Source organism: Oreochromis niloticus, linkage group LG19 (assembly GCF_001858045.2).
Source record: "Oreochromis niloticus isolate F11D_XX linkage group LG19, O_niloticus_UMD_NMBU, whole genome shotgun sequence".
Taxonomy (NCBI): Eukaryota; Metazoa; Chordata; class Actinopteri; order Cichliformes; family Cichlidae; genus Oreochromis; species Oreochromis niloticus.
In genome coordinates, this window is record NC_031983.2 from 948,685 (window position 1) to 970,902 (window position 22,218).

Genomic DNA, 22,218 nt, shown 5'->3' on the forward strand with positions numbered 1-22,218 from the left:
AGATTTGGAAGCCATGACAGTTTTAGTTCAATGCAAGAAAAACAAACAAAAATAAAACGTGTGCCTCAGGTTACTTTTTCTGCAAGGCCACCATATTTAATCAAGTGTCTACACAAAAAAGTCTTTTAAATGGTAAATGGTAAATGGCCTGTATTTGTATAGCGCTTTACTAGTCCCAAAGGACCCCAAAGCGCTTTACACATCCAGTCATCCACCCATTCACACACACATTCACACACTTTTTAAGGGTGAAGAGAGGTCTTCACTGACTCCTGTACCTGAACTCAGCATGCAAAAGTCAATATTAAAAAAGGGAGACCTAATCTGAGTGAGGGCTAAGCCAGACCCAAACACATGAGGTCAGCCCTAAGTGAAATTTCTGACATGTCCAGTTTTCTCCTTTGGTGAAGGATCCTGCACATCTCTGATCATTTGTGACAAAAGGACAAGAGTGAAAAAGAAAGTTTACAAGACAGTAGTGTCAAGGTTATGATGATGTATGGTTTGGGGACAGTGGCACTGACAAAAAGACAGGTGGCAGAGTTGAACATCCTTTCACTGGGAGTGATCAGAAACGAATATATCAGAGGGACAGCTCAGGCTGACGTGTGCAGAGGAGAGAGAGTGGATATCCTGGGCAAAGCATGTTGAATATGGAGCTGTGAATCAGGGAAAAAAGAGGAAGAGAAGATTCATGGATGAAGATAATCTCCTGTGTTGTACATGGTGTCAAACTGAGGGCAGATGCTGTGTTTTTCATTCTAAAGCTTATTGCCAAAAAGTAAAGGAATAAATACCACACAGATTTTACAGAGCGCACAGATTTTTAGGGATAAATGTGAGAGAAATTCTCACCATCGACACACTTTTGTAATATTGAGAAAAAACCGAGGAGAATGCTTTCACAGTGAAACTTTCATATAAAAATATGAAGAATTGAAATACTCTGTTATTACTGCTGGCTGCATTTTCTCCCGCTCTGATAGACCAAAGTCACCATCTTCATTTTTGTTTGTCTCTGACTGACACTGAAACATCAACACGCTGTGTTTTAACGTTGATTTCAGCTGCTGGTCAAAAACACTGGAGCTTCTAGAAATATCTCTTTGACAGCTGGCAGGTTTTAGTGAGTGTTATGAAATAAGATGCAAATTAACAAACAAACTCAACTATGAACTGTCATCACTATTTTCAAAATAATTTATCCAGGGAAAGATGCTAAAGTTATCTTATAATAACTGGACAGTTTGACAGGCGAGCTTACTCCACCTACTTACAAACCCAGTGTCACTGTGACAGTATACAGATAATTCAGTCAGACGTGTCTCTCTGTAATCAGGCTGTGAAAGTCAGTCTGACACTGATGTGCTGCTTTTTCCTGATAACCTGTGTCTGCCTGTGTGGCACAAAGAAATGCCAAACCACACTGGAAAATGTGGCATTTAATCAGGTGTTCCACTGATGAAATGACCATATCTTAGGTGTTTGTTCACCCTAGTTGGGAGTTATTCTGTCTGATTAAATCACACTGAATAGGCATGTTTCATTTCAGCTGATCCCTGTATAGAAAGCAGAGTCAAAATCAGAATCAGAAAGACTTTATTTATGTCCAAGGGGCAATTAAGATACAACAGAGCAGCATGACTTTGAAGATAAGGACAGGGCAATAAATACACAGAATATACTTACATAGACCGTTTTAAAATTAAAGTGACTGAAAGGTGAATAAATAACTGTAAGTGAGTAAAAGTGAGTAAAGTGTTGGCAGTATAAGAAGAGTGTAGTTTATGTTTATGGGTGTGGGAAATGTTCTTATCTGCTGGAGTTAAAAAGTAGAGTGGCTTTGGGGACAAAGGTGGCTCTGCTCCTCTCAGTCCTGCAGGAAATGCAGCGTAGGCATCGCCCAGAGGGGAGCCATTGAAATGCGGGGTGAAGAATGTGAGAGGGGTCATTGATTATTTTGGCTGCCTGTCTAAGTGCCTGTTGGCTGAAAATCTGTGCCAGAGTTCTGACAGGCAGGCCAATGATTTTAGAGCACACTGATGCAGTGTGCTGCAGTCTGTTCCTGTTCTGAAGGCTGAGGGAGTGGAACCAGCAGCTGATGGAGAAGGTCATGATGCTTTCCAGGAAGGCATAGTAAAAAGTCATCATGATGGGTGTGCTGACTCCAAAGGAGTTGCGTTTCCTAAGGAGGCACCTCCTGAGAATGTCCTCTGTGTTGGCAGAGAATTTCAGGAGGTTGTCAAAGATGGTTCCCAGGTATTTGTACTCTTCAACTACCTCCACTGGTTTCCCGTGGATGGTGGTGGTGACTGAAGCAGCCAGATCCCTCTGCCTACTGGAGAAGGTCACCACCATCTCTTTGGTTTTGCTCATGTTCAATTCAAGTTTGGAGCTGTCACACCACTCTACAAACTCCTGCAGAGCGGGCCCGTGGTGTTGTGAGGGGCCTGACAGCAGTGACAGGAGAACTGTGTCGTCAGCATATTTAACCAGGTGACAGTTGGGCTGTGTGGATCTGCAGTTAAGCAGGTGGAAGTTTAGTATGGCGTCTCATCAGTCCAGTTTTATTGTGCTTAAAATTTACACACAAAGACTTTCAGTCTTAAACTCATTTTGATAAAAGCAAATGTAACAGACGATACTTTACGACTACAGAATGTAGAGAAAATTAGGATCTTGGGGTTATGTTCTCTAGGAATCGACTAAGGAGCGAATGACACACAGCTAAAAGAACAGATAACATTTATTTAAACAAAACCATAAACAGTCATTCAACAGTTCACAACAGTTGCAATAGTCCATATTTGTCAGTCCGTGTATTCAGTTTCATAGTCCAGAGTTCAGAGTTCTTCTCAGTCTTTTCAGTTCAGGTGTGTGAAGTGTGTGTGTAGTGTTAATGTTAGTGGTACTATCCGGGTAGTGTATTGTTTTGAGATGTCATATGCTTATCTGTCAAGAAGCAATGCAGTTGTCACTTCTAAGTAGGCTGGAAACCTTCCTGCATCACAGCTGGGGATCCTGAATCCTGGTTCGTAGCAGGTGGATTTACTGGCCTTGCTCTCACAATTTTAGACTCCGACAAAAAAAAAACAACCGGAAATGAACAGAAACCACAAAACAGTCATCAACAAAAAGTGTCTGCATTTCCCAACAAGCGGAAGAATAAAATCCAATTTCGTGTCTTCACACGTAACCTTTTTTAAACAAGGATTAAAGAAAAACTCTCGGTGAGTAGCTCCAACCAGCATATGTAGCCTTAGCATTGTTCTCCTTCTCTATATCAACTCAAGTTCACAAGCACTAAACAATCTCATAGTGCCACCTACTGACATTCTTGGGGAACAGCAGTTCATTTTCATGAGACAAATTTTAGTTGGGTTACATCCCTTCCCCCCCTAAATGGGCATGCATCCCTGCATGACAGCAGTCACTTTAAAAGGTTTTTACTCTACCAACACATGGGGAAGGGTTTGAGTCAAGGTCTCCAAAAGTTGAATCTGTTCATCTGGACGTAGCGTTTTGTGGGAGAAACGTTTCGTCACTCATCCAAGTGACTTCTTCAGTCTCAGCTGACTGCAGGTTTCCCCAAACCTTATTAACAGTACATTTGCATAATGACTGAAACCAGCCCACTGAAGGAACAATGGGCTGTGAGGTCAGTTCCTTAATCATAATTATGCAAATTCCCATGACCATTGATCAACAATCACTGACCAAAACCCACTGATCAAAGAACACTGATCAATGACCATGAGTCCCATTCACAGAGAGTTGGGGAATGGCTGCAATCACAGCATTGTAAGATGGCGAAAGATGTACCCTTAGGCCCCCTCCTCGATTCAGAGATGGTCTTTCCCTCTTCACGTAAATGGCCTCCTTGACTCCGCACTCAAACCAGCGTTCCTCCCTGTCCAGGATGTGTACATCCTCATCATTGAAAGAGTGTCCACTGGCCTGTAGGTGTAAATAGACTGCAGAGTCCTGGCCTGACGAGGTTGCTCTTCTGTGTTGTGCCATCCTCTTATCCAGAGGTTGTTTGGTTTCCCCGATGTATAAATCCTGGCAATCCTCCTGGCACTTAACAGCGTACACTATGTTACTCTGTTTGTGTCGGGGGACCCGATCCTTGGGGTGGACCAGTTTTTGGCGCAGCGTGTTTCATAATTATGATTAAGGAACTGACCTCCCAGCCCATTGTTCCTTCAGTGGGCTGGTTTCAGTCATCATGCAAATGTACTGTTTATAAGGTTTGGGGAAACCTGCAGTCAGTTGAGACTGAAGAAGTCATTTGGATGAGTGACGAAACGTTTCTCCCACAAAACGCTACGTCCAGATGAACAGATTCAACTTTTGGAGATTTACTTTCCTGGATGATTGAGAATGCATCAAGACGTTTGAGTCAAGGGCATGTGAAAAAACCTGATCAAGACTGTTTAAAAGAGAATGCATCACTAATGTTAAGGGATTTCCCAAGGTGTTGTTGGTTAGTCTGCTAGGTTCATTCCTGTTCCTAGTTGACCGCCTGATTTCTCTTGTTTCTGGAGGTTTTTCATCTTCAGCAACTTCTGCCTCTAATCCATCTCCATCACTCTCCTCTTTTCCATCCGACAGCCCTGTTTTTTCAGTTTGGTACTGCTCCTGAGTTACGTCAGTAGCTTCTTTCAGAGGTTCAACATCACTTTCTGTAGCTGGATCTATATCAGCACATGAATCGTGAACAGATGAATATTCCTCACTAACAATAACACCTGTTTCTTTCATTGGAGGGTCATTTCCACTAGAGTCTTGAAGTGAAACATCACTCTCATCCAGCTCCACGGGTGCAGAATGAAACTCCTCTACTGCAGGGTTTAGATCGGACTTATCTGGGTCCACACTTTGTTTTGACACAGACTCAGTTGCTTTGGGGATTTCACTGACAGTAGTGAAAGCCGGGCAATTGACGTCTTCGTAAACTACTGGAAAGTCATAATCATATCATCATATCATGATGCTAACGGAGTCGTGGCTAACACCGCTAACTCCGGACACGAGCGTGACACTACCGGGATTCCAGATGCTGCGAGCGGACAGGACGAGAGAGAGCGGTAAGAGGAAAGGAGGGGGACTGACAGTGTTTGTGAATGACAGATGGTGTAACCCTGGGCACATCACTGTAAAAGAACAACTCTGCAGCAGAGACATTGAGCTGTTAGCCGTTAGCATGCGTCCACACTACCTGCCCCGGGAATTCTCACATGTTATCGTGATAACAGCGTATGTCCCCCCCTCGGCCAACGCGGATGCAGCCTGTGACTCTCTCCACTCTGTGGTCAGCAGACTGCAAACACAATCTCCGAGAGCCCTTCTCATAATATCAGGGGACTACAATCATGCCTCACTGGACTCCACACTGCCCACCTTCACCCAGTATGTGACCTGCCCAACCAGAGACAATAAAACACTGGACTCACTGTATGCCAATGCTGAAGAGGCATACAGTTCATCACCTCTCCCTCCCCTAGGCAGATCTGATCACAACCTGGTGCACCTTGTCCCTGTGTATGAGCCCTTAGTGCGCAGGGAGCCACCAGCCACCCGCACAGTACAGAGATGGTCGGAGGAGAGCGAGGAGGCTCTTAAGGATTGTTTTGAGTCGACTGTGTGGGAGGTGATCTGTGACGACCACGGAGAGGACATCGACAGCCTTACTACATGCATTACTGACTATATTAATTTCTGTGTGGATAACACCGTACCTACCAGGACTGTACGGTGTTTCTCCAACAACAAACCTTGGATTACCCCAGAAATTAAAGCTGTCCTCAAGCAGAAGAGGAGGGCCTTCAAATCCAGAGACAAAGAGGAGTTGAAAAGGGTGCAGAGAGAGCTGAGGGGACTGATAAGGAATGGGAAGGACAGCTACAGGCAGAAGATGGAGAACCAGCTTCAGTAAAACAACATTGGTGAAGTCTGGAGAGGCCTCAGAACCATCTCAGGCCACAAACATCAGAACTCTCTGCCTGGGAGGGATGTGAGGTGGGCAAATGAACTGAATCATTTCTTCAACAGATTTGATTCAGCCATGAGGCAGTCTCCAACATCGGCTGCAGACTCACCCACCCCCACTGCTGCTGTTCCACCTCTGACACCTCAGACACTTCACACCTCCTCTATTCACCCTGCTCACTCCTCCCCACCCCCAACAACAGCATCCAATACACACTCAACACAAGGCTCCAGCCTGTCTCTCTCAACCACCCAGGTTCGGAGGGAACTGAGGAGGATTAAAGCCAAGAAGGCAGCGGGTCCAGATGGCATCAGCTCGAGGGTCGTCAGGTCCTGCGCGGACCAACTGTGTGGTGTGATGGAGCACCTCTTCAACCTGAGCCTGAGGCTGGGAAGAGTCCCACAGCTCTGGAAAACTTCCTGTGTTGTTCCAGTGCCAAAGACTTCACGCCCCAAGGACCTCAACAGCTACAGGCCGGTGGCTCTGACATCCCACCTGATGAAGACCCTGGAGCGGCTGGTCCTAGCTCAGCTTCGGCGCCTTGTGAGCTCATCACTGGACCCACTTCAGTTTGCCTACCAGCCTGGCATTGGAGCGGATGATGCCATCATTCACCTCCTACATCGTTCCCTCGCTCACCTGGAGACCGCTGGGAGCACTGTGAGAATCATGTTCTTTGATTTCTCCAGTGCCTTCAACACTATTCTTCCCACGGTCCTGAAGGACAAGCTGGAGAACTCTGGAGTGGACCATCACCTTACTACCTGGATTTTGGACTACCTCACCGACCGACCACAGTATGTGAGGACTCAGGGCTGTGTGTCGGACAGGGTCGTCTGCAGTACGGGGGCCCCACAGGGAACGGTTCTGGCTCCGTTCCTCTTCACCATCTACACTGCAGACTTCTCCCACAACTCCACCCAGTGCTTCCTGCAGAAGTTCTCTGATGACTCTGCAATAGTCAGCCTCATCACTGATGGGGACGACAAGGAGTACAGAGGACTGACTCAGGACTTTGTGGACTGGTGCCAGCTGAACTACCTCCAGATCAACGCCAGTAAAACCAAGGAGCTGGTGGTAGACTTCCGCAGGCACAAGCATCCTCCACTGCAACCACTGAACATCCAAGGTATGGACATCGAGGCTGTGGACAGCTACAGGTACCTTGGTGTTCATCTGAACAACAAACTGGACTGGACTCATAACTCAGACGCCCTCTACAGGAAAGGGCAGAGCAGGCTGTACCTGCTTCGGAGACTCAGGTCGTTTGGAGTGGAGGGCCCACTCCTGAAGACTTTCTATGACTCTGTGGTGGCCTCAGCCATCTTTTATGGTGTGGTCTGCTGGGGGGGCAGCATCTCTGCTGGGGACAGGAAGAGACTGAACAGGCTGATCCGAAGGGCCAGCTCTGTTCTAGGATGCCCTCTGGACCCAGTGGAGGTGGTGAGTGACAGGAGAATGGTGGCTAAGTTTTCATCCCTGTTGGACAACATCTCCCACCCCATGCAGGAGACTCTGACAGCACTGAGCAGCTCCTTCAGTGGGAGACTGCGGCACCCACGGTGTGGGACGGAGAGATTTCGCAGGTCTTTCCTCCCCACTGCTGTCAGACTCTACAATAAAGACTTTTGCAGCTGATCAAACACACAAACCCACACATGTGCAATAAGACTGCTATACGTGCAATTCTTCTTCTGACGAAGTTGTGTTTTTGTATTTTCCTACTCAGTTGTATATAGTATTTGTATTTCTATTTTATTCTATTGTATATATTATTCTATTCTATTTTATTCTATTGTATATAGTATTTTATTTTATTTTATTGTATTTTATTGCATTCCAGTGTTTTCTAATTTCTGCTACATAACTTTGCACTTTTGCTGTAACAAAACAAATTTCCCACCTGTGGGACTAATAAAGGCCATCTTATCTTATCTTATCTTATATCATCATCACCAAGATAATTGAGTCTCCTTCAACTTCAGAAAATGGATTCTCTTTGGAGGTGTTGCCTTTGGGTGTCTCTTTCTCTGGACTTCCATGACTGGGTTGGATTGGCACTGAGCATGACAGAAACCCACACGATAGCAGTAAATCTCTATGCAATATCCTCTCAGGCCCATCTGACAAGAGTGGAGCAACAACATATACAGCAGAGTCATTGATCTGTTTCACAACTTTGTAGACCGTCTGACTCCATCTGTCAGCTAGTTTGTGTTTCGCTTGTATTCCAACATTCTTGACAAGAACACAATGTCCAACCTCCAAGGTGGATTCTCTCACTTTTAGATCATATCTTCACTTATTGCGTAGGGCAGTTTTCTCGCTATGTCCCACGTTGCAAGTTTGTAACTTTCCTGTAGACTTTCCCTGAGCTTTTTCACATATTCACTGTGAGTTACATTGTCCTGCCTGCTCACATTAAGTCCAAAAGCCACGTCAATTGGAAGGTTTGGCTGTCTCCCAAACATGAGCTGACAGGGTGAATACCCAGTTGTGTCATTTTTTGTGCAACTGTAGGCATGAGCCAATGTCTGCACATGATCACGCCATTTTAGTTTATCCTATTCTTGGAGTGTTCCAAGCATCCCTAGCAGTGTACGGGATGATAGGGGGTTGTTCTTGTTCTTGTTTTCTTTATGCCTAACATTTGGCATAAGTTTTTCATGACTGCCGATTCAAAATTACGGCCCTGGTCATTATGTAACCGTTCTGGTATGTCATAGTGAACGATGAATTTGTTCCACAGGGCCTTGGCAACAGTCTTTTCCTTCTGGTCTGGAGTTGGCACTGCAACAGCAAACTTTGTAAAGTGATCTGTTATCACCAGAATATTCTTTGTTCCTCGACCGTCAGGTTTGAGAGACAAATAGTCCATGCACACCAACTCAAGTGGTCGACTGGTTTTAATATTTACCAGTGGGGCAGATTTCTCAGCTCTAGCCTTGCGGCGGATGCACCTTTCACATGTTCTGACTTTCATTTCAACATCTAAGAACATTCGGGGCCAAAAGAAACGTGTTCTCACAAGGTCAACAGTTCTTTCAAATCCCATGTGACCTACTGCATCATGAAGACTTTCAAGAGCTACTTCTCTGTACTCCTTCGGAAGCACTAGTTGAAAAAGAGTCTGGCCTTGGCACACTCGCTTCCGGTACAAGACATTGTCTATTATGGACAACTGATCCTGTACTCTTAACATGAGTTGGACTTCCCTTTCCTCCTTTTGCCTAAGATGATAGGAAAGGCATTTTGCCTGTATGGACAAGATCTATGACTCTGCTTATTATAGGGTCACGCCTTTGTTCTGCAGCCCAATCTTGTTGGGAGAGTCGAGAAGGAGTGCTAGTACCAGTCAGCACGTTGGCTTGAACAAACTTGTCAGGTATCGCACTTGCATCCACTGCCAAACACTCCACTGCAGCAGGTAAGTAGTGGTTTAGCCTTTTGGTGTCAGGAGATATGTGTACTTGGTGCTTCTCGCATACAGCTTTTAGAGCATCCATTGGAAATGTTGCACTGTTTCTCTCTTCTGTAAACTTTGCAATGAATTGCTTTACTCTCTCATCCTCAGCAGTTGTATTGTCATCAGTTTCAACAGAAACATGCGGCCGTCTTGATAATCCATCGGCATCCTGATTTCTTTTACCAGCTCTGTACTGCATGTTGAAATTGATATTCGACAAAGCAGCAAGCCATCGATGTCCAGTTGTGTCAAGTTTAGCAGACGTTAAAACGTAGGTTAGTGGGTTATTGTGAGTCATGACAGTGAAGTCCGCTCCATACAAATAATCAGCAAACTTGTCTGTAATTGCCCACTTCCATGAAAGAAATTCAAGTTTGTGAGTGGGGTACCTTCTTTCACAGTTTGACAGGCCTCTGCTGGCATAGGCGATGACTCTTAACCGATCTTCTTCTTCCTGGTATAGGACTGCACCAAGTCCATGTGAACTAGCATCGGTATGTAAAGCATAGGGTTTTCTGGGGTCAGCAAACCCAAGCACTGGTGCAGATGGCAACTTCTCAATGAGGGTCTTGAAAGCTTCCTCACAAATCGAACTGGATTTTGTCACTTGGTTTTACTTTGTGGGTGATGTAACACTGAGCATGTTTCTGTTCTGAACTTCTAGTTTGATTCCTACATTCAGACCTTGCAGGAGAAACTGAAAGTGGAACAGATATCTCTGCCAAAGGACGGTGAGCTGGCAGAATGATATCATGCATTGTCTCACTTTTTAGGAGAATGGGAACTTTGAAGGATGTCTGTCGTGGCTTTGACATTACATAGCTGGAAAATATCAAGCCACCTGGTAGGCTGGACTGGCTTTGGGGCTCGACTAGAAGAGTGGATCCGGGGCCTGCACAGACATTTCTGACATGTCCATTTCAGGCTACAGTTACAGTTACAACTTTCTCCTTCCCCGTGAAACTCTGTGGGAAAGTGATGTCAACTTCAATGTACCCAAGATAAGGGACAATTTGGCCTGCAACACCTTCAACTTCTAACAGATCATTTAATGGCAAAAGAGGATGAGAAGGTAAGTGGGTCAACTGAAATGATTTTGAAATTGTGGTAACCTGAGACCCTGAGTCAATGACGCAACTATGTGATAGTTCCCCTATTTTAACCTCTGCAAGAGACCTTGATCCGACTAGTCCATTTGGAAGGTGATTTGGAATGGATTCAGCATGTTGTTGTTTACTTTGGCATCTCTGTTCTGACTTGGGACTCTTGTGAATGTTCTTGGTTCCCGTATGTCCCATTACCGGAGCCTGCTCCAGTTTAAAGCTTGACCCTGCTGCTGGGCTTTCCATTCTTCCTGTCTGGCTTTTAGTTCTTTGTACTTTTGATCAACCCCAGCCTTGTTTATAGCATTTTCGCAGTTCCTGGCTATGTGGCCGTCTTCACCGCACCTAAAACAGAATCAAGCCTTAGGCTCAGCTCTCACTGGGGTTCGTGGTGGAACTTGGTGTACCAGAGTGTCAACTACAGGTGCGGGTGGCTCTTGTGTTTTTTTCCATTGCTTTAACTTGTCGCTTTCTTTGCTTTTTAGATAGTTTTGTCATCAGTTGCAGCTGCAGTTCCGCAACCTGCTTCTTTAGACTCTCAGTTTCAGAGATATAGGCCTGCAATACACTTGCACTTGTGTCAGTGTAGTGTGGGAAATCAGGGACAGAATGCATGTGCACAATAGGTTTATGAAGTGTCTTGCCCAAGGACACAACGACCGAGACTGTCGGAGCTCGAACCGGCAACCTTACGATTACAAGACAAACTGCCAACTCTTGAGCCACGATCGCCCCCATGAAACACAAAAACACTAAACAGATGCACACCCAGAGCAAAGAAATGATTTCAGTTTGTTTAAGTCCGGAGAGAACTGAAGTGGAAATGGAAAGTGGGATAGAAAAAGAGATTTCCACTTACAATGGAACAGATGTTTGATGTTTTCTAACAAGTCAATGAAACTTCAGACACCAACATAAAACATACACTGAAAACTTTTTAATATCGTTTACAGTGGACCAGTTATCCTTATTTTCTCTCACATCCTCCTGAGAACCAGCCTATTGGTTTATGTGCTCTGTAATGGACATTTGCTTTTGGTCTATTTGAGCTATCCTACTAAGTCCTGATGTATTAAATAGAGGACATCATGGGCTTTCCATTGATATGTCACATGATGGGTGTCTCTTTTAGCTCCAAATAAGAAGGAAATCACAAAAAAGTTAAATGGGAAGATTCTTTTTTCCTTAGTTCTCAGGAGAACATACACCAGTCAAAAGTTTTAGAACAGCACAATTTTTCCAGTTATTTACAGCAGTTCAAGTTGTTAAAGTCCAATGAACAGCTTGAAGTGGTAGAAAGGTAAGTGGCAAACTGCCAGAAATTACAAAAACAAGGTCAGATTACCCAAAATGGAAAAATAATGTGCATTTATTATTGAATTATACAAAAAGGCCTTTTTTCAGGGAACACAACATGGGTTAACAGTTTAAAGCTGTTCTGCAGCAATGGAGGTTGATCAAGCCTTTAAAGCTGGTGCCTTTAAAGAGGTCTGACAGACCCAAAGACACAACAGACGGTAAGGTTGTAAACATGGAGTGTCCAGCACAGTCTGCAGACTTAAACCCCATCGAGCTGGTTTGAACTGGACAGAAGAGTGAAAGCAAAGCAACCTACAAGGTCCACATTTATGGGAACTTCTGCTACAGATATGGGAGAATATTTGATTTCTATTGTAGAAAGAATGCCACGGCTGTGTTCAGCTGTTATATCTGCCAAAGGTGCTACTGATGAGTCAAAGGTTAGAATACGTTTTGGTCTATAAACCGATTCCATGATTTCTTTTTTACTACAATTGCTTATTTGTACTCTGCTTTATTTTCAGAGTGCAATGAGACATTAAACTGCAAAATTTTCAATAAACAACTGGAAAAATTGGGGTGTTCTAAAACTTGTTACCGGTAGTGTATATGTTCAAGTTATCTCTGTGAGTCAGATGTTTAAATTTCAGACTTGAATGTTCTATTCCAGTATTTTCTTACTTTTTTATCTGTATAATGAAATTGAGAGGAAATATTCATAAATCTTGGTCATCTCAGACACACAGTGCTTTTATGACCACAAAAGCCCCGACCACCTGCTGTTCGACCATGTGTTTGTGAGGGGTAGCCAAAAAAAGTTTCTTAAAAGGAGGGTGTTCTTAAAGGGAAATGAGTTAAGATGGTGTGTTTCAGTCAACCGCGGGCTGTACAGGAAAAACTGTGTGTCCAGTATCTGCATACTGCAGTGCTTCCATTTCTCTATGTAGGAAACATGTTTACCTGAGGAACAATCTCAGAGAAGGGTGGAGATGTTGTAGAGTTAGAGAAGCCTCGCTGCTACTGTAAAAAGCAGTGAATGTAATGAGCGACAGCAGCATAGGAGGAAACCAGAAAAGGCACATGTTTGCATCTCTGAGTGATGATGCTTTAAAAAGGCTTAAAATGTGCTAAAGCTGGTGACCCCAACACACTGAGTAAACTGATCAAGAAAGCTCACTCTGTGACTGGTGACTGACTGGTGACCTCTTCAAGAGGTCACTGAATCAACTGTTATCCATTACTGATAAATCTGACCCACCCAACAGTTCAGCAGCAGACTGATTCAGCCCCTCTGCAACAATTACACATTTGAATAATACTAATAATAATTATTAATTCGTATTACTACCAAATATGGGCTAAATAAAGTGTAGAAAACCAAACTAAACACATGAATGAAATCTGTAAAACTGGTTTACTATGGTCAGCATTGTAAAGTTAGCTGTGCGGGAAAACAGTTGCTGATGTAACGTTTGAACTGAGACTGTTCTTGTCATTTGATTTAAAAGTGAGTTGAATGTTTTTGGGATTTGTGTGTGAAACATTTATTAATGAGACACGATATTCAGGAAACGTAAGTGATGTCCACTGTTGTGTGTGTGTATGTGTGTGTGTGTATGCGTGTATGTGTGTGTGTGTGTACCCTGCTTGGAGCCAGTGTGGTCAGAGCTTGGTCCCGTGTTTGGCGTATATTTGGTGTCTCGTGTGGCAGCACTGTGGCGTGTCCAGTCGAACACGTCATTTTTGTCCTGAGAGAACAAACACAATGCCTCATCCTCGAAACCACACTGGAACTCCCCTGAACACACAAACCACACACACAAATATAACCTTAATAAATACATACTTGACCTACAGAAAAATCTAAATTCAGCTGTCAAATTCAAGAGTTATCTGTTTCATTGTCCATGAAAATCATGTAATAACTTGTGAATATTAAATATTCCAAATCTGGATTTATGAAGTGTGATGTGATTGGCTGTTTCCATGTCAGCTGTTGGGTTGCTCCACTCCCACCTGATCAGCTCAGAATAAGCTCATTTGTTATATAATAACTTTAGCATATTTAATGAAACCAGCACAATGTTACTTTCATCCTATTAAAATGACAAAGTTACAGACCCTGGAGTAGGTAAAGTATAAGAGCTACAGCACAGCAAGCTCAGTTGTATATTAAATGTAAATGTCACAACGTGAAGCCAAACTCTGAGTGGTTTTCTTTTGATCATCAGTACGATGGTACAAATGCATTTCACAGTTTCTACACTGATTGTACTCGCTCACTTTGGAGCGTTTGGTGATGTCATGGAGATTTTTCAATCATTAAAGCATGTGAAGCTTAGAGTTAACACTCAACCAAAACAACATGGAGCTGTGTTTTCTCAGAGCATATGCACCACAAACTGCCAGAAGCTTGTTAGATGGAACTGGAGGAGTCATTAAATTCCTTGCAGCCAAAGCTAACTGGCTTCAAACCAGTGTTTATTTTCAGTCGTAGTTTTCATCAGCTACCTTTATTTTTGATAACTAAACTAATGCACAAAGACAAAAAACTGTGATGAAATGTTTTGACGCTTTACCGACGAACAGAAATAAGATGAAAATGTTCCTGAGAGATGAGATTCAATCAGAGTTATTTAGGTTGTGTAGAGAGGCAGGGCGAGTTTGGAAGTGATCCAATCAGAAGTAATCTCTTCGTGCAGCAAGGGTAGATGTGCACATTTGATCTGCCGCCAACAAACAGGATGGGAAGGTCCTATCCAAAATGTCAGCGCATGGAAGTAAGTGAAGAGTATACATACAGACACCTGTCACATTTCAAGGAAAATAAGACGCTATATAAACTTTTACCTGTAAAAATATGACAAACTTTTAGTCACAGGAAGGAACTAACTAACAAACAGCAATAACCAAAATGCTAAAATAACAGAAGAACGCTGGAATAACTACAATGTAATCGACCAGTGATATTATATGACTTAAAATGTTCAAACTTCAACCCATCCACCTGGACTCTGAGCGCCTCTGGCCTGGTCACGTTTCATAGAACATATGCTAAAGTTATGATATAAGAATAAATAAATATCGGCTGATTGTAAGCAGGTCAGGTGGGACGCACCTGAAAAGCTTTTTCTTTACTTCCTGCATGAGTCTACACTCTTTATATATGGCTAATCCACCTTTAGTTATGTTCCCAGTATAGAACACCATTTGGAATGGACTTTTTTAAACCCCAGTGCAGCCCAGTGTGTGACTGTGTGTCAGTGTGGGCAGATACTTACTGAGGTGTGGGTTAACAGGAGCTGTGAAGGGACAAAAAAGAAGAGGTCAGTCAGAACAGATAGCAGTCCTGCAGTCCGAAAACATTCAGTGTGAACAGAACCATTATGATCCAGGACAGTAACTGTGACATGCAAACAATCAAGCTGGACTATAAACAGCTTTTTAGATCATGAGGAAAATACAAGACAAAAAACAGCAGGTGACCTTTCAGTGTAAACCTGTTATTGAGCCCCTCTGGCCTGGACACATTTCATAGAACATATGCTAAAGTTATGATATAAGAATAGATTGGATTGTGCAGACCTCGGTGACACTCCCAGGCTGCTTACCCTACAACCTAAACCTGATTCTAACCTGCCCTATAAAACCCTTGAACACTCAAGCAGCTGTTCGAAAGTGGAAGTAGCCTAGACACACACACACACACACACACACACACACACACACACACACACACACACTGTACAGCTGTTGCAAACTGTGTGAACAGCTGCTGCATTATTTGGCAGTGAGCTTGTGCTTCATTTTCAACCAGCAGAGCTCTGAGGTGTGTGCCTGTCTTGTACTTTGTTACACTGTGTCAATCTCAATAATATTACCACAGCACTTCAGTGTCTGACCAAATGTAAACCATGCTGGAAACCTTGATGACTCAAATCTATGACAGTTTGGTAACAGAAAGAAGAAAAAAGTGTAGATTATCATTTAAGTACACATGAACACTGCCTCACAGCTGTCAGACCACAGAGCTCTATAAGGCTGACATTCTCAAACAGGGCCTTGTACTATGTGACCCTTTGTTTAAGACCAACATCCAAACTCTTCTTCTTCATCTGCCGAGCTGTTCTTATCCAAACTGTAGGACATCAGGAAATGCTGATCTGACAAGAACCCTGAACCATGGCCAAGGTGTTGTGTTGGGAAGAAATAAAATTCATTTACAAACTAATGAAGGATTAGAAAACCTAAATCTACTAAATCACACGCAGTGAAAACAGTTTTTATTACCTAATTGCAGGGTTCAGGGTATCCATTCTTCTCTTAAATCCAGCTTTGACAGATGTCAGATGGTGACATGCAGAGCATCATGTGACCCAGCTGAATGTCAGTCTGCATGCATAAGTATCCTTGGGCAAGATACTGAAACCTGAGCTGCTCTCTGGGGTGGCTGTAGCTCAGGAGGTAGAGAAGGAAGGTTGGTAGTTTGATTCCTGGCCAATGTTCCCTCTAAGCTGCACGCGTGCGCAATTCTGCACTGCTGGCACGGTCTCTGCGCACAGAAAATCTGCGTTGTGCACAAAAAAAATCTAACCTGAATTGAAATTAAAATTAAACCTTTAACAATTCTGTTTTGCAGTGTTAGTCAGTAAGTGACTGGCTGCTCCTGTATGGGATTAGAACGATGCCACCTTATCCTATAGTCCAGCCAATGAAGTGATTCACATTCGTATATACGCAGCCAATCAACGTCGTTGACAGGCTATGACAGCGTCCTTATGTGCCGACACCGGTGTTTTAGCTAGCAAAGCGGCGTGGCTGATGTGCAGTGAAGCCACGTTAATGACAACGTGTCCAACCATTGGAGATGTGAGCAGGACAGACGGAACAACTGACGGAAAAAGTGTGGACTTTATACCAGTTTTTAAATTGTGTTGATCGGCCACGTAAAACCAGAGTTATGATAAAAATATCTGCAATGTTTGGTTCTCTTCCTGAATACTATCGTTGTTTATATTTACTGCGGGAAGAAACGGTAAAAACAGCGTTTTATAAGGAAAACGCTCGAAAGCCTGTGAGCAAAAACAAACCCCCACCCCCCTCTCTCTTTCCTATTCGTCCAAAAAAGTACCGTGTCGACCAATCAAAAAATGGTATGGCAACGTGGCATCTAGTTGTTAAGAAATGGGGGGAAGTTTTAGGAGTGACGGCGGTGTTTTGAGATGTGAGAGATTTGAGACGTTTAGCGCAAATCTTGTGTAGTTAGTGTGTAGTTAGTGTGTAGTGTAGTCAATAGTTTTGTTGTGTGTGTCAGAACAATGAGGCGGCTGCTGAATGTTACAGGTGTTACAGCAGTGATACATCTCCTGTTGTCAGGCCTGCAGGTATCAGGCTGTTGTTCTCCTTTATCTCATAGTGGACAGAAATTATTTTTTGGAGTGGCACAAATAAATTGTGTGGCATCAGATTTGATGCAGAACAGCTGATTGTTCTGTAAATAGTTTGAAATGTTTATTTAAAAACGCCTTGGCTGCATTTTTAGGTAAACAGCTGCAAAACACTTTGTTGTTTGCATAACTCAGTTACTTTTTTGAAGAAGTAACTATATAATTAATTGCCCAACATTGGTCATTATATACTGTATTTTGCAGACAGAGTTACAGGACTCTCCCAGACCACAGACTCATACTCATAATACAAGTCACAAATAAAAAGAAAGTTTTGTTTTCAAAATTGGAGTTCAAGTTATTTTTACTTCCAATAGTGTTAACATCCTACACAGGTCATGAACAAGATTTTTTTACATTTTCCTTGTAAGTGGGCTAAAGCAGTTAATTAAAAGTAGTCTAACATAAATGTAAATGCTGTAATTTCATTATTTTAATAAACCATGTAACTTGGATGGATTCGATGCTGGCGTGACCACAGTGCACACGTCTGCTGTTGCTCACAGTGGTCCAAGGGACCGCTCAGGGAGTTTGTGTGTTCGCTCAGACACATGAAACATTAGAGGGAACATTGGTCCTGGCTGTTCTATTGTCCAGCCTACATGCATAAGTGTCCTTGGGCAAGTTAAGCAAGTTGCTCTCTGATGTGTTCATGTGTGCATGTTAGATACAAAGCAATTAGGTGGAGGAAAAAGGGTTTGTGTGAATGAGGTATGTTGTACAAAGTGCAGTTACCGTCATGGTTGTGTTTGTGGCACAGAGGTAAAATCATGATTTGGAGGTGGCAGGATGTTCACTGACAGTCAAAATTCATCATAACGCAGCAGACTAGGTCATGTTTACTGTGTTTGTGCATCAGTGTCTCCTGCTGTGAGCCAGGATGTTTCTCTGTTTGTCAGCCTGATTTTACTCCACTCGTGTTTTTGTGTTTTACTTTGACTCCTGTCTGCACTTCCCACCAGGATTTCTGTGACACTTCAACTGTTTGCACTTTTAGCTGAAGTGTTAACTTTTCAGCTAAAAGTCTTGTTATCTTAAGTCATTCAACACAGATATAAATTATTATTTAACATTTGAGGCATTTAACCTGCCCTGTGAAGCCCTCCTCTGCGGTTTGTCAGAGACTGGCCTTCTCACATCAGCTCATGCTTCCTGACATCACTTTACAGGCTGTTTCATCAGTGGCTTAAAACAGAAAAAGAGAGAAGGCCAGAGTCGAAACAATATTAATGATTAAATGCAGTATGTTGGCGTACAGACAAACAGGAAGTGAAAAGAGATGAGTGAAAAAAAATGCTCATCGGGTCATGGAAAGCCCACCAGCAGTTATGCTGGAATAAGGGTCAGGCTAAGGGTCACCTGTTCCAGCTCTAACTGTGAGCTTATAGATAAGGAGGAAAAGACATGTGAGTAGCATTTGTTGCTTGCCTTTATTCTGAGGGTTTAGGTTGCGGTGTGGGGGGCAGGGAACCCTAACCTTTAGTGTCTGTGAAGGTTCTCAGTCATCCAGGTCATCGTAGTCAAAGGAGTTTGCAAAGAAAAGCGTCTGGACTTCTTTAAGTTGCTTGAAGACGTTTCACCTCTCATCCGAGAAGCTTCTTCAGTTCTAAGGTCAAATGGCCAAGAGTCCCAGATTTAAACCCAGTGGGAGTTTTCCCCCACCGAGAGGGACAAAAGGACCCCTAATAATCCTCTACCTAATCACATGCGCCAAGGTGTGAAAGCGGGTGTGGGACCTAATCAGCCAGGGTTTCGGGGGAGCTCATTGTGAAACCTGGCCCCACCTTGTCATGTGAATTCCTGAGGTCAGATGGCCCAGGATGTGAGTGGGCGTTAAGGCGTCTGGGGAGGGAACTCAAAACTGGATTATAGATGGCAGACAGTTGGTGTCGTAAACCACCGCCTCTGTTCAAAGATGGTCGCTCACAGTGGACATAGATGGCCTTTTTCACTCCTCTTTCAAACCATCTGTCCTCTCTGTCCAATATGTGAACATTGGCATCCTCGAAAGAGTGACCTTTATCCTTAAGATGCAGATGGACTGCTGAGTCTTGTCCTGTGGAGGTGGCTCTTCTATGTTGTGCCATGCGCTTGTGAAGTGGCTGTTTGGTCTCTCCAATGTAGAGGTCTGGGCATTCCTCGCTGCACTGTACAGCATACACCACGTTGTTCAGTCTGTGTTTTGGAGTTTTGTCTTTCGGGTGAACCAGTTTGTGTCTGAGTGTGTTGCTGGGTCTGAAGTACACTGGGATGTCGTGCCTGGAGAAAACTCTCCTGAGTTTCTCTGATACACCGGCTACATAGGGGATGACAACGTTGTTGCGTCTGTCTTTCTTATCCTCCCTCGCTGGTGTCTGATCTTCTTTTCTGTGCCTCTTTGCTGACTTTATGAACGCCCAGTTCGGATAACCGCATGTTTTCAGTGCTTCCTTTACATGTGTGTGTTCCTTCTTTATCCCTTCAGGCTTAGAGGGAACATGTTCTGCCCGGTGGTGTATGGGCCTGATTACTCTAAGTTTGTGTTCCAGAGGGTGATGGGAGTCAAAGAGAAGGTACTGGTCCGTGTGTGTGGGCTTCCGGTAAACTTCAGTGTTGAGGTTTCCATTCTCTTCAATGTGCACGGCGCAGTCCAGGAAAGGCAAACAGTTATCCTTTGTGTCTTCCCTGGTGAACTTGATGTTTTTATCCACGGCGTTAATGTGCGCAGTGAAGGATTCCACTTCTTGTGTCTTGATTTTGACCCAGGTGTCGTCCACATATCTGTACCAGTGGCTGGGTACTCTCCCTTTAAAAGAGCCAAGAACCTTTCTTTCCACTTCCTCCATGTAAAGGTTGGCTACAATAGGTGACACGGGGGAGCCCATGGTACAGCCATGTTTTTGTCTGTAGAAACCCTCGTTGTATTTGAAGTATGTTGTGGTAAGGCAGAGGTCTAACAGTGTGCAGATCTGATCGGGTGTGAAGTTGGTCCTGTCTTCCAAGGAGCTGTCTTCTTGTAGTTGTTTTCTGACAGTCTCCACTGCTTCCGTGGTGGGTATGCAAGTGAAGAGAGAGACTACATCAAAGGACACCATGGTTTCATCTGGGTCCAGGGTAAGTTTCTGGACCTTGTCGGTGAAGTCGGTGGAGTTCTTGATGTGGTGTGGGGTGTTCCCCACGAGAGGTGCAAGGATGGTAACAAGGTGTTTCGCAATGTTATAAGTGGCTGAGTTTATGCTACTGACTATGGGTCTGAGTGGGACCCCTTCCTTGTGGAAGGTGTATAACCTTTAGTATACATCAGGGTAGCAGGGGGGTAATCGCCTTATAAGCCACGTTAATGAATATGACTGCTTTCTAACCTACAGCCACTTTAAAGCTAATGTCATGGTGAACTTTGTATAATCTCACCAAACTCTAATTGATGAGTCCCTGAAGCCCGTTACTCAGCAGCCATCTTCAAAAGCACGAGGCCACTTTTAGGGCGTTTTATTGAAGCATTATCTCAATCCTGTTTCACTGAACCACAGGACATGAAAGAGTTTCTCTCTTTTCTTTGCCTACACATTATACTTCTGACGCCATCACTGCTGTTGCAAATTCTCCTGTAAATTTCAATTCAGAATCCTTTGAGTCCTGAACTGAAATGCACTCAGCCTCTCTGCTCAGGAGATAAACGTGACGATACAAAACTGACAGGCACCAGTGCAACAATTTATTGTCAAAGGCATTTCTCAATATGAAATAAGCAGACAACACATAATGAAAAGCCCAGTTAAAGAGTAATGTAACAAGAGTTGGAGGTTACATGTTAGCTTTAAATTTCAGGTTTATCAAATTTCATTGTTTTATATTTACATTTGTGGTTTTATTGTGAAGCACTTTTTGATTTTTATCTGTGAAAAGTGCTTTATAAATACATTTGATTTACTTACGTACTTACTATCAGAGCAGTCCTTTGAAAATCCTCTCTCCTGTTCCTGTACATCTTTCTCTGACAGTAAACTTATCAAACATGAACATTTATTTTCCCCTGAGAAATACAGCAAGTCTGCCTTCTGCTTGCAGACTGTAATCAGAAAGAGTTTGTGTCTGTGCTGATAGCTGTGGATCTGTTTCCAATGCTGCATTTATAATCACGTGTCTCCTATAGTTAGACACTGAAACACCACGGCCAACTTCATGGACATCTGAAGCATGAATGTATGGCAGGGATGAGAAGGAGAAGTCCTGTATGACTTAACTGTCTCCATGGCTGCAGCCAATGAACCCACCAAGAGCTACATCTCAGACTCTACAGGCCTCAGTTAGCATGTTAAATGTTAAAGTTCATGACAGTAAAATTCAAAACCCCTTAGCAAGTACAGTTTGCTTGGAAGGCTTCTTTGTTTCTCTAAGAAGAAGATGGCAGCACTGCTTTGGTTTGCCAAGCTGCATCTGAACAAACCATAAGACTTCTGTAATGTCCTGTGGAAGTGGAGAAGTTTGGCCATAATGTACATCACCATATCTGGCAAAGACCAAACACAGCATGTCCCTACAACATCAGGCATGGTGGTGCACAGCTGGTGGTGGTGCCACCTGGCACCCAGCAGGCATCGAGTTGATTGTTGGGTTTTTTCTCTGTTCTCTTTGTATTTTAGGGTTTTACCTTCAATATAAAGCACATGTAAAGTTTTGCTGAATTTAGATCTTGCAGCAGGACAATGATCATACAGCAAATCTACTAAAGAATACCTGGAAAAAAGAGGTTTGTTACAGACCTCAACCCAACTTGAAACACTGTAGCAAGCCTTAAGAGAGCTGTGCATAAATGTGAACCTCAGTGATCTGAAGCAATGTTGCAAACAGCTGTGGGTGTAAATTCCTCCACAAAGATTTGAGAGCCAGTGTTTGCTCTTGTTTGGGGATTGAACGATAGAAAACGAGACA

General features: G+C 43.5%; 1 protein-coding gene across 3 annotated transcripts in view; it reads right to left on the bottom strand.

Annotated features, from left to right (window-relative positions):
- Nucleotides 1–22,218, bottom strand: part of LOC100711078 (MAM domain-containing glycosylphosphatidylinositol anchor protein 2) — a 193,109-nt gene that overhangs the window by 12,943 nt on the left and 157,948 nt on the right. Inside the window, exons 12-13 of one of the 3 annotated variants that reach the window (XM_003458435.5) lie at nt 15,142–15,162; nt 13,503–13,658 (exon numbers count right to left, since the gene is read on the bottom strand). The exons of 1 other annotated variant lie outside the window; for it this stretch is intronic. In XM_003458435.5, coding sequence (XP_003458483.1) covers nt 13,503–13,658; nt 15,142–15,162 — 177 coding nt within the window. The remainder of the gene's footprint in view (nt 1–13,502; nt 13,659–15,141; nt 15,163–22,218) is intronic. One more of the 3 variants, XM_025900807.1, reaches the window with a different exon arrangement.